The following is a 13247-nucleotide window of genomic DNA, read 5'->3' as shown; positions in this document are numbered from 1 at the left end:
TCATTTGAATTCAGACAGCGTGAACAGGGATCATCACATCACATTAGGATTACAGGAAGGTACGTTCCCCCAAATCCATCTATTATTCAGGGGGGTTTGTTAGTTGTTCAAAATATCTTTTTTGGAACTTCTCAGCAATGAGATATTTCAAGGTATGAATGACCACATAACAGCCGGCATTCTTAAAACAAGTATTACTGCCCTAACTGAGGATCGGTTTTTTATGCTGTATTAGTCACAATGTTATTGTCCAGGTGTCAAGGACTTCAGGTACAAACGATTCAATGGGTTTTGTTGAAACAAATCCTAGTCACAAAGGTTCAAGACTAATTTGACCCGAAATGAAGGTATCAACATCCTGCTACCTTTTCACCACTTTCCCTGCCTCTTATTGACTTTTTGCACCGTCATCTAAATTTCCCCAAGTAATGAAAAAGGCTCCAAAACCCATTAAGACACCCATCGTTCCGGACTTTTCGAGGCACTTTCCTTGAGGCCAGTGATTCCCCTGACACTAAATGGACATCGAGTATGTCTAGCATACCATTAGTATGTCAGACAAAGGTTGACTGGATGTTTCAGTAGATAGTAGTGTTGCTGACCTCTGGCCAAGGTTACCCAGTCACGTTCCCATCTCCAGCTGGGGGACTGACGATGGTGCACGTCAAAGTGGGTCAATGTTTTTATAACCTTTTTTATTGTACGACGCCTAAGATCTCACCTCAACGAGGCGCAAACGTACCTCACGAAAAGCTAATCTAATAAAGAGATGATCGTTTTGTCCTTCAATTCCTAGATCTCGGTGAACTCGGGGGGCAAACATTGTTTGGCTCTCTCCGGGGACGGCGAAGTTTACAGTTGGGGTGAAGGTGACGATGGCAAACTCGGTCACGGCAACAAGAACTCGTGTGACCGACCACGTGTCATCGAAGCGCTGCGAGGACGAGACATTGTCAGTATCAGTTGCGGCGGAGCACATTCCGCAGCCGTCACGAGCACGGGTAAACCAACACCATGATGATCTTGATTGGCCAAATCTTGGCAAGCAGAACAATGACCGTGATGCTCTATTTTTCAAATGCAGGTGAGCTCTATACATGGGGCAAGGGTCGTTATGGAAGACTGGGTCACGGTGATGTGGAAGACCAATTCAAGCCCAAATTGCTCGAATATCTCAAAGGTTACCGCGTGATCGATGTGGCGTGTGGTATGTACAGAATGCCGTTGGAACAACCAACCAAACAGATTCGAAACGTGCTTTGGTTCCTTTATGGTGGTTCTCTTTTCCAGGTTCCGGGGACGCGCAAACTTTGTGTATCACAGATGATGATAACGTGTGGGCGTGGGGCGACGGGGACTATGGGAAATTAGGTCGAGGTGGCTCCGACGGCTGCAAGATCCCCATGAAGATCGAGTCTCTAGCTGGACTAGGTGCGTTCTTGATCTCTCCAAGTCAAGATATCATTCTCTAACCCATGTGATTTGCTTTGCTGATCCGTTAGGCGCCCTCAAAGTGGAGTGTGGTTCCCAGTTCTCGGTAGCCTTAACCCGATCAGGCTCCGTGTTCACTTGGGGAAAAGGCGACTATCATCGTTTGGGCCACGGCAACGATGAGCACGTGCGACGTCCGAAGAAGGTAGTGGTTTTGCAATCGAAGCGGGTGATTTCCATCGCCACGGGCTCGTTGCATTGTGTGGCTTGTACGGATCAAGGCGAGGTGTATACTTGGGGTGACAATGACGAAGGCCAATTGGGAGACGGGAGCACCAATGCCATTCAAAGGCCGCGATTGGTGGCCGCTCTCCAGGGGAAGAAGATCAACCGAGTGGCTTGCGGGTCAGCTCATACCCTGGCTTGGTCCACGAACAAACCCGTGGCCACGAGCAAGCTACCCATGAAGGTAAGGAGGACTTGACTTGAAAGGAAGTACACATCCCTGAAAGTGAATTGAACTAGCGGATCTGCAAGGCCCTCTTCGTTTTTGCTTTTTGCGCAGGTTCCACTTGAATATGATCTCCTGAAAGAGATGTTACCCAGTGTGCTCAGGAACCGACTCGTGTTGCTGCATCATTTCTCAGACACCATCTGTCCTGGGATTACGATGTTCTCGTTGGGATTCCAGGTAAGACTCTTGGCTCTTTTTTTTATTGCGAGACACCCGCCTATTTCGGGTATTTCTTTTGGTCAAGCACTGGATTGGCACTTATCGTGTCTTTTTACGGCCTTAGTTGAAGTGGTATTCTCAGAGTTGCTTTCGTCATAGTTAAGACGGTGCCAAAACGGTACTAACAGGAGAGATAAACTTATCAAAGACTTGTAGGTCGAGTTGGAAAGAGCAATGGGGATCTAGTTTCTGTCCATTGCATTAATGACATCAAAGCAAAGGAAAGTCTGTCATTCCGAGCCACTTAATCCCTTCTGATGTATAGAGGCCCCTGGCGATTAGAGTTAGTTGATTTTTTTTTATGTGGTATTGATGTGAAATGGAGCGATGAGAATGAATTAATAGGAGAGGGTGGGGGGCTTTCTTGTCACGTAAGGTCTGTCAAATTCTTGGGGAAAAACCACGTTAGAATGAAATGAATTTACTGTAATCTGCCATGAACAATAACATTTGTTAGTCCATTGCGTTATTGTGGCCACAAACTATCCTTAGTATATTTTTACTAAACAACTTGAATGCATTTTCATGTGTAACAACAGGGACAGTCGGTCGTACTTTTTGCTCCAGGCGAGCTCACTATTTAGAAGTGAGGTAGAGAAACCATTCTTCTTTCGTGTGGCGGAAATCCCTCATTGGATGTGGTATCCTTAAGTCTTAAGCCGTTAATTCAAACCACAAATAGCTCCTTTGACTGGCTTAGTGTTTGTAATACAGCCTAGTATTTTCTTTCATTTTTCGAACGTGAACACAATGCCATTGATGAATGCTAAATATGTTTTCCTTTGTTCGGGGTTCACGTGCGTAATGTTTTCAACATTGAAATTGGAATGCGCTTACCTGACTAAAATGATCCCGGATGATTTATGAACATTGGTTCCCCTTGCATTTATGTACCAGAAATGGCTTTTTATGCAAAAGCCAAATGCAAATCTCCAACTCTCCATTCCCTAGCTCCTAAAAGACAACGCCTCTTTTCATTCGTAGCAACATCGGATTGTGGCTCGAAAAGTGTTTTTAATGCACGCCGAAAGAGATTTGTTTTTGATGACGACGAACAAATAGTGAAGGATGAAATGTCAAAAGAATCTAAACCGAAGTTCTCTGAAAAACAACTAGTTCAAATTCTACCTGTTCTCCTTGATGAAAGAAAGTGAATTCACCTATTGTTGTTGTCGAATGCGGAAAAGACCCAAGTGAAGCTGTCCTTTTTATCAAGGCCAACCAAAGAATGAGAACAATGTGAGGTCTGATCAAAATGAGAGTAGCTTACTTAGTACGCTCACCATGACCACGAAGTTTACTTGTCTTTCTGGAGGTCGATCATTGGTCCAACTTCTTTTTTACTGTTTTTTTCCAAAGCACGTTAATGAATTAAAAAACGTATCTCGGCCAGAACGAAGCCAACCAGTAAAATAAACAAGCATCAAGTAGTACGGAATGCGCCTTGATTTCATTGACGAGGAGAGGCGTTTCCATCTTGATTGTTAAAGCAAGCCATACCTTTAACGAGTTAGAGGTGATACATTCATTTACTGAGACGCTACCTCAAGATCTTATTGTGAGCTAGCTAGGTGTAATATCTGCAATTTCAAGTGGCCAAAATTATTTCTTTCAAAAATAGAGCCCAAAACCATGTTTATTTTGATGGTTCTCGGGTTTGTAACCGATACCCGATACAAGGGAATGAAAATTCCTGCAAGTCGTGGTGCGTCATAATTCATAAAATATTTAGTCGTGTAAACTGTTTGAATTAGCTGCGCTAGGGCATCCTTGAATGTGAGGCTGGTCTGGGATCGTTAACAAAAAACGATGTAAGTCACGTTTAAAACTCAAGAGTGGGTCATCTAATGCATAGAATTGTCTAAGGGAGCGCGGCAACAATTTGTATAAAGCTGGTGCCCGGTTGAGGACAGAAGAAGATTTTAAATTTATTTAATATCTGATATTGAAATGTTTTAGCTCAATTTTGACCTTGCTTTATGACTAACTATCGAAACTACGTGACACCAAAACTCCATGATATCATTGCTAGGCTTTAGTGGGCTCAATATCAAGTGCTAATTATGGGTTCCAAAGATCAAACGATATTTCTGGATGGAAATCCAATTTTAGGGAATGATACTCTATTGATTTTTTGGCCAATGTTTGCCTTTATTAAGGCTCCACTTATTGATGAATTTTTAAGTATGATATTGAAGTCCACAATACTGTCATTTGTTCCCCCTCTTGTCTTTTTCTACTAGGGCGTGACTGACCTGGATTCCACGTTGTGCGATCGTGTGGGTATCGACAATCTTCGGACACTCCTCGTGTCCTCGGCCAAAGAGAGCTCGTTCCGCAAAGTGGTCCAAGCCACAATGGTCCGTGAACAAGAAAACGGGCCTGTGATCGAACTCAATCGGATCACTCTCCGGAAGTTGAAATCCCGTGGGAGTCACGTCGAGTTTGGTCGCACGGTCTTTGGTCAAATGGTGGCCAAGATGCATCTCCTCACCTCCAATGCTCTATTATTGCCTCATCGACATTGGAAGGTCAAATTTGTAGGTAAGTGAGTCAACAATAGGGCTTCCATTTTATCGGAAATTTTGCATCCTAAATATTTTTAAAGAAAATATTTCTTTTTTAACAATTAACGCGGGGGGAGGGGGGGGAAATGGAAAATGGAAATATTCAAAGTTAAAAAATTCCTTATTACTTGTTGATCGTGGGTGGGAGTCCTAGTCACGAGTCAGTCAGAAGTAATCGTCGATTCAGCCATTCATTCGGTTTATTTATGGCTGGTAATAACAAAATTGGCGACAGTTTTGCCCCTAATGAGAAGTAGCACGAATCTTGTATTTAGGAACAAGGTCAGCCATCGTTGCAAACAGTGTAGTACGTATGTCAATGAAAACATGTAACAGCCATTACACACCCATAATATGTGTTCAATCGCTCATTAGGCGAGAGTGTGGATGATTGTGGCGGAGGATATAGCGAAAGCATCGCCGAGATGTGCGATGAGCTCCAAAATGGGAGTCTGCCACTCCTGATTGGCACGCCCAATGGTCGCGAAGAAGCGGGTACGAGTCGCGATTGCTTCGTATTCAATCCAACGGCGATGAATGGGAGTCTGGATCAGGGCGGGACCGTCAAAAGCGCCATTGGAGGAGGAAGTAGTGGAGGGAGTGGAGTGGTGGTGGCCGCATCCAATAACTTGCATACCAACGCCTTCCGATTTTTGGGAATCCTCATGGGAATCGCCATTCGAAGTGGATCGCCTCTCAGTCTCAATTTGGCTGAGCCTATGTGGAAATTGTTAGCTGGATCCAAACTCACGCCCAATGACATCACGGAGGTAAGCTACCCTACAATCCTTTTAAACCCTTGATTACTTCAGCCGTCAAGTACAGAAAAGGTCAATGTATTTGATAACAATTTCTAAAAGCACTTCTCAGCGAATGTCGGTGAAAGCGAGTAAGTACGAATGAGAGATGTTGCCTTTTATCAGTTGGTAATTGTTGTGTAACAATAACGTAATATCAAAAAGTCACTTATATAACTCTTTGAAGAATGACAACGGTTACTGTATTTTTGTCAAACACAGGCAGTTGAAAGTAGGCATTTGGTACATTGATGCAAACAACAGGCATTGCTAAAGGCTATAGAATTACATCTCCGCTTGGTTTTAAATGGCCCTCTACAAATTTGTCCCATACTTTGTAGGTACAAACTAATTTTCCCGAGTCTAGGCGGTAGTACTTTCTATTCATGATGACATCATTAGAATTGTTGCAAGTTGTTGCTGCGTTTCCGTGATTTTTTTTGTTCACCAGCTCTACGGTTTACTCCGAAATAAATCAAAAGGGCAATTAACTAAAAGATGCCTAAGTAGAAAAAGCTTTCACGAATTAGTGGTTCAAAAACGTCTTCTACAGTGTCTTGTATTATTTTGGACAACGAGAGAAGAACGAAAGCCCATTTGGGTTGTAAAACTAAACCGTTCTTAATGGACTCTTTTGAAGAAAGAACAAGCACGTCTATCCTTAGAATGGAGAGTAGATGGAGTGCTAGAGTGTTACCATTCAGAGCAGAAGACTAAGAGTACATTTCCTACCTTCTCATGAATATTGAAGATACAAAATTGGCAAGGAAAATTCCCCCCAAACTATGTTAACCAGGGGTTTCTCTCCAACGTGTTGGTTGATGACAACATGTGTCGCAAAAACACACTTTCACCCGGCCATCCTTCGTAATGACTTGGGTACAAAACAAGTCATTGACAACCACATCAATATCAATCCACGAGCCCGGATGTGTTGGAGTGTTTCGCCGAACGATTGCAAATCGCCGGAGAGCTCAAATCAAGTTATGGATCCCACTTGACTGACGAAGCTGTCACACCACTTCGATTATTTGTTGTTAGATCCTGTTCGTTCGGGATTCGTTCCGCGAGCTTTTGCTAGTAAAATTCTAAGGGAGGCGAATGTTTTTTTTTCTACTTGAACGAGCAAGGCTTTATCGAATAAGACATTACGCAATGCCATGGACTGAACTTTATGGCTAGTAGTAACCCTTTGGTTCGGTTCATTTTCCGAAGGTTAAGTAGATGTTCCTCCCCCCGCGTTTCCACACCACTTTTGTTGCCGGTTTCTCGCTGAGAAACCCCTTTTCACGAATTTCTTGAATGCCATTGTGCCTCATTTGCCTGTCCTTGTTCCTTCACTTCTTTAGATCGACAAAGACTACGTACCAGGCTTGTACTGCATTCGCGATATGGATTCCGACAGCAAGGCCTTTGGAGCCATGGACATGCCCTTTTCCACGCCCAGTGTGGACGGACACGAAGTCACCTTATCTGCCAGGTAAGTGATTAAGGAACACATGCTCACACACATAACCGAGACCTTGGTTGTTCCGGCCCTGGTTTTGGAATTGGCGATAGATTGATTGGCCTTGTTTAAAGGAATGTCAACAAATCCTGAAAGTCTCACGGATCTCACTGGCTCTTTGACTGCTGAAACAAAGACTCGATCTGAACCAAAAACGGCTGAAAAGCGTCTGGAATGACCGATTCTATTGTGATTGTTAAGTTAAGGAATGAATTGGTAAAGCCCTACCTCATTTGTTGTGAAGTTTGTTTCTTTACGGGAAGACTAGTATAAGCTTTTGTGATGGCGATGTACGTATGAGTCATTCAGAAAAGGAAAACAGTATATTTTACCCAATATGGAGACCCACCAGGCGTTCAAAATTGTTCCATTAGCTATAGGAATCATCTCAACCATAGCTTGCTCTATCGCTACATGTGGAGAGGCTGCAAAAATTTCAAGACACAATCGAATCTTCCTGATTGTCACGAACTCCAATTCGAAAGAGTTTTCGTTCAAATTAAAATTTTTCAACCAACTAAAAAGGAACTTACACACACACATGCTTGTACCATGTCACCCTCATCTTAGACTTCCTGAAATCGGGGCAAATATTACTTGCTATGGGAAGCTCAAGAAGTGTGAATTGTTCGAATGAGTGAGGTTGAGTCGTTGTTTCAATGGAAATCCAAACGGATTCATCCCTTAGTTAGTCATTCTCCCTTTTCTAATTGCTTCTGGTCTAGAACAGAATTTTGTACGAATGTCCAGACGGATCTTTTGATTTGGTGTGGAGCTAGCTTGCTTGCCTGCTTGCTGGGTAGAGTGCTCATTTCGCTTCATTGATCCATTGATGACGTAAATCATGGAGAAACACATGAATGGAGAATCCAGGTTGAGATGGAATCGTTTCGATGGGCGGAACGAACATCATCAACCTGGATGGTCACAAGTTCTCGATGCTTCTTTTCATACGAGTATGTATATAGATATATGCATTCATTTCCATAAATACTTATACTCATACACTCAAATACATTGGACCGTTCGCCGGATGTTTCCTTTATAGGGTGTATTGTACGTATTGTCTATTCTTAATCAAACGTGCTTCTCTTAGGAATACAAATGAAAACGAGTGTTTCCGCAACACTTTGCCTTAAATTACGCACACTCACTCTACTTTCAAAAAAAACTTTCCTTTTCGAAGAAACAGTTTGAGAGCCTTTCATTGATGGAATGTTATTGAAAGCTAAAGCAACAACTTTATACCAAAAGCCTTGAATTTTCTTCGAGACTCCTCCTAAAGCCAACTACGATGCTACTGTTGAATTACCCTGTATACGTATACACACATATGACGTGGCTTAATGATGGTCAAACCATTGAGTCGTGATCGTATGTCTAGAGAGGATCTCGAGGGAGTGAGAGAGAGAGAATGAGAGAAAGCTAGCTCTTAAGGGGCACGTTGGTATTTCTTCCAATGAATTAAAATTAGAATGTTATCTATCCCCTTTAGATATCACAAGGTCACGGCCGAGAATCGAACTGAGTTCGTCAAGTTAGCTTTGCAATATCGTTTGCACGAATTCGACGAGGTGGTCGGTCTCGTGCGAGAAGGCATGTCCCGGGTTATTCCTGTACCACTGTTGTCACTCTTCACGGGATTCGAACTGGAAACCATGGTGTGTGGCAGTCCGGATATCCCGCTTCACCTGCTCAAATCAGTGGCCACTTACAAAGGTAACCAAATCCGGCACCTCAATAAGTGCATGTACTCATAGAAGTGTCACGTTCCTGTGTTGTTGGCTGCATTCCTAATGGAATATGCGTCTGATGTTGATTCGTGTTTCTAGGTGTGGAATTGGGAGCCAATTTAGTAGATTGGTTCTGGGAGGTCATGGAAGAATTCAGTAACACGGAACGATCCCTATTCCTGCGGTTCGTGTGGGGTCGAACCCGATTGCCACGAACCATTGCTGACTTCCGGGGACGCGACTTTGTCCTACAGGTAAACCAAGTCTCTAATATCCTCCTGCATAAGCAAAATGTGGCTCCTAACTAACGGCTTATTTGTTGTTCACGTTCATCCTTTAGATCATGGACAAGTATCATCCACCAGATACGTTTCTACCCGAGAGCTACACGTGTTTCTTCTTGTTGAAGATGCCCCGATACACGTGCAAAGAAGTGCTTCGGGAGAAACTGAAGTATGCTATCCACTTCTGCAAATCAATCGGTGAGTAGTAGAACTAGAAGTACTACTTGTTGGATGCATCATACAAGCACCAAAGTGCTGTTGATTATTGTTAGGCAAGGATCACTACGAGCTAATTAGCTAATGAACGAAGGGCTTTCATTTCCGTGCGAGATGACTGTTTAGAGGATGGTGGTTGCCGGGGAAGGCTCTCAATTCTCAGCAACGAGCCCCTTAGGTAGACGTTGTTGCCACTTGCTTGTGTACGTTAGAAGAAGCGTATTGGAACATGTGAAAGAAAAGTTCTGGGAAAATAAACAAGCTTTGTGGGACCGGGTCCATGGAAAGAACACAGACCTTGATCAGATCCTCGAAGGTTTGGGTAGACGTCGATTTTGTTCTTTATGATACATAGATCAATCATAAATTGTTGCGTAAAAAGGGTCTTGGGTGATTGAGAGCTGTCCTTTGGTATCTTTTGTGTACATGTGATTTGATTGTTTTGAGACCGGCTAAGGTCTACCAGCCTTATTTCCTACTACTCAGAAAGCCTGCCAAGATATCTGCCAAATCCTAGTTTCCATGTGGAACCATGACTTTTATGCTTGACTGTATTCTTGCCTTCAGGTGAAGTTCAATTTTTAAAGAGAAAGATACAAAAACGATTCAAAAACAAATCTCGCGGCTGTGACCATAAAAACGACAAGTGTGATAAATTAAGCCAAGAAATTTGATGTTTCAGGACTGCTTAAAGCTTTCAATGTCTTAATTTGGGATTTTTTCCGTATGATCTTACTACGATACAAATGATTAGTGCAAAGGTATGTGAAATTGACGAAAATGAGAAAACCCGTTATTAAGAAAAATGAACAGGACAACTTTCTACATCTAAAATGAGGAAAATGGCCTAAATTCCGTAGTTAACTAAAGAGTCACTTAGGTGTATTTTTGTTTTGGTAAGAATAAAAAACCGAGACTTGAACCAGAGTGAATCTGGCTTAAGTAATATCAAGTGCTCGTTAACATGACTGCATGAAATAACTAATCCTGTCATTAGGTCAGACAAAAGGTTACAACGAGCTATAATCCCGTTTACAATCTTAAATGATATGAAGAATGCTTGGAAAGGACACTACAGGAAAGCTTTTTATCATGTAATGAAGCAAAGTGCAACTCCACGAGGGGTAAGGCGAAAAATCATTGTCGAAAAGCCGTTTCCATGGATCCTTTTAAAAGCGCTATTAACTTGACTTAAAATTTCTTCCAATTGTAGCGTTTCATGCCTGATATAAGCAACTGAATATGAAATCCTTACAGGAGTATGAACACTTTTTGCGTATTGTAAACTTGTATCCCAAAGTACGTATGTCAGCCTATAACAGCCTTGCGCTCACTACAGTACTTATCCAGGAAGAAGGAATTGGTTTCCTTTCGTACCTAATAATGTGGTCACTCTTGTGGGGGATCATTTTGTAGGCCTTAGAAACCAATCAGATTTGTGTAAGAACGTGGAAACTTGTACGGAATCTAAGATCAGGACGAGTACATGCGGAATTGATTTGGGGAAGCAATTTAGACTAGTGAACAATACCACTGGGTCTGCATGTATATGTCGGTCTGTGTGTCGAACATTTTCGATACAACAATGTACCGAGCGGCCGCTTTATAAGGTTGTCATTCCGTCTTTAAGCGTTCGTTTCACATGTAAAATATATCTTGGTAAAATATGTGTTAAGTCCATACATACTAGACAGAGTCGGATTGTAATAGTTTTTGATCCAACATAAACCCTTGTAAACCTAACCTCATCTTGATTTTCGTCTTGATTATGCAGAACTGCCTTGGGTGTCTACGACCATTATTTCAATTCATACGTTTATTACTGAAGACTCGAAAAACTCCAAATCATTTTCAGTTTAAAAATAGGATTTGCTCTTTGTGTACAAAAATGTCTGCCTCTTGAATTACACGGCAAGTGTTTACAAAAAACGACATTTGCTTACATTAAACGCCGAGACGAAATGTAACAGAGAAGGTCAGGCGTCTATTTTTGTTCAACCACTCAGAGCATTTGAATGACCACGCAAAAATAACCTTTATAATGTTGAAGAACAAAGTTCTAAAATGTATCGCTTCTATGCATTATGATGGCATGACAGAGACTCAGAAGTCCTGAAGATTGAATTTCCATCGAATTTTCGTGAGAGAAACCGTGCTATATTTGCATTTCTTATTGTTGGCATAACATTTCAAAATATATCAGACCCTCGATTGAATGAGGGATTAGCAACATTTAAGCAATTATACAGGTGGCACGTAGCGCAATTCCAGTGTGCTACGGTTACAATTGATTTTGCACACTTCAGAGAATGAAAGCTAAAAGATGTGGAAATGAACTATAATGACAAAATCTTTCCATTCTCATATTGATTGACGTGAAAGGGAATATTACTCTGGAGCCTTTTTGAACTTGTTAGTGATTATCTGCAACTTTGTTTGCAACTTTCCTGTCAAAAAGACCAATTTTATATGCACGTTTTGGCCGGGTCTATTCATCATCCATCATAAGCATATAAAACCTTGCTTGTTATGGTGCATTCAAATGACCGGTGTTTTGGCACATTTTGTCGTCACATACGTCTGTCATATGACGCATTTTTGAAAGCATTTTTAAGTTGGAATCTGTTCCAAATTTTGCGATGGGTGAAAAGAATTCTTGGTGGTCTCGGCAAAATTGCCCAAGGGCTGGTAGAGGCCGACCAAAGAAGAAGATGCGAGATAGGTGTTTTTACAACCTGCAATCATTTTTAGATAAAGGCAAAAACCTGATGAGTAAGAAACGACTTTAGATGCGGCAACTATCCAGCATTAGAAGTGCGTAGAAATTTAAAAGAAATATCCTGACAAAACTTACGGCAAGCGAGATACGGTCTCGCCGGAAGGGTTACCAGCGACGCACAATGCTTCCTCTATCTCAGTAGTGAATGATAATCTTGTTTTTATCGCAACAACTTAGGGCCATTGAAGAACTTTCAGCGATCCCTTATTTTTAACAAACTATACACCCCTAGTATTAAGTTTTAAATGTGGCCTAGATCGTTTCCTGCGAGCAAAACCCGACCAACCTTAAGTTCAGTGGTGCCTTAAAGCGGCAAATTCAAATATTTTGGCAGACAATTTCATTTTTTAGACCTGGCAGGAACTCATGCTCGAGCATAGACAAAAAAATGAGCGGCAAAGGCTTGCAGCCCATTTCAAACCTAAAAATTCCAATAGTTAACAAATGCAAAGTGCCATTTTTTGAGTTGCTGGAGCCAAATTATTGATCTTATACGAAACGAGCAATTAGGATCACAAACTGAGGACGGCATTATGTTGAAAAGGGGGGGTCGTCTTAATCATCCTTTTTCCACAAGTCAAAATGGAGCAACCTGTCTCTCAATTTATTTATTATGTTGCGTTATATATCTTGCGCGTGCTTTAATAAAGCACTTAACTTGGAAAAAGCAATGCATTCCTATGGCAAAATGTATGACACCCATTGTGTAATGCCGTCTTCATGGATGTGTGAGCAAGACAAAACAGGACCATCTGGTCTTGTCAGCATTGTGATTTGGGCCAGCTAGCCTTTTAATGAATGTATCGCTCGCTTTATTTGACCGTTTCTATTTCTTAATCCCCATTAGATACGGATGACTATGCTCGGGTTTCCATGCCCGCGGGTGACCCATCCCTAGATGGACCGGGTCCAAGCGGATCCCGAATGATTACAGACGATGAGGACGACGATGATGATGAAGACTCTTCGGACATGGAAAGTGTGGGGGAGAGTGAAGACCCGCCCGGGGATTGCTTCTCCATCGTGTCAGCCGATCTACTCTAATTAAACCTTTTATTTGTCAGAATCGATGTTAGCTCATATCTATTATGCTTTTTTTCTCTCGAGTGGAATACAGACTAGAGTTGTCACTTTGATGTGTTTGTGTTCGTCAGGGATGGCGCCCTTCATTGCTCAATTACCCTCCTCGTCATGACGCGG

At 42.1% G+C, this 13247-nt stretch overlaps 1 protein-coding gene across 1 annotated transcript in view; it reads left to right on the top strand.

Annotated features, from left to right (window-relative positions):
* The window catches only part of LOC131883342 (E3 ubiquitin-protein ligase HERC2-like), a 30762-nt gene extending 17579 nt beyond the window's left edge, over window positions 1–13183 (top strand). The window contains exons 13-24 of the mRNA XM_059230795.1: window positions 797–1001; window positions 1085–1207; window positions 1291–1431; window positions 1503–1900; window positions 1997–2122; window positions 4408–4708; window positions 5107–5501; window positions 6878–7008; window positions 8531–8754; window positions 8868–9022; window positions 9109–9250; window positions 12895–13183. Coding sequence (XP_059086778.1) covers window positions 797–1001; window positions 1085–1207; window positions 1291–1431; window positions 1503–1900; window positions 1997–2122; window positions 4408–4708; window positions 5107–5501; window positions 6878–7008; window positions 8531–8754; window positions 8868–9022; window positions 9109–9250; window positions 12895–13091 — 2538 coding nt within the window. The 3' untranslated portion in view covers window positions 13092–13183. The remainder of the gene's footprint in view (window positions 1–796; window positions 1002–1084; window positions 1208–1290; window positions 1432–1502; window positions 1901–1996; window positions 2123–4407; window positions 4709–5106; window positions 5502–6877; window positions 7009–8530; window positions 8755–8867; window positions 9023–9108; window positions 9251–12894) is intronic.
* The last annotated feature ends 64 nt before the right edge of the window (window positions 13184–13247 follow it).

Source organism: Tigriopus californicus, chromosome 7 (genome assembly GCF_007210705.1).
Source record: "Tigriopus californicus strain San Diego chromosome 7, Tcal_SD_v2.1, whole genome shotgun sequence".
Classification (NCBI taxonomy): Eukaryota; Metazoa; Arthropoda; class Copepoda; order Harpacticoida; family Harpacticidae; genus Tigriopus; species Tigriopus californicus.
Note: the sequence above shows the minus strand (reverse complement) of the source record. Positions and strands in the feature narration are given on the sequence as shown.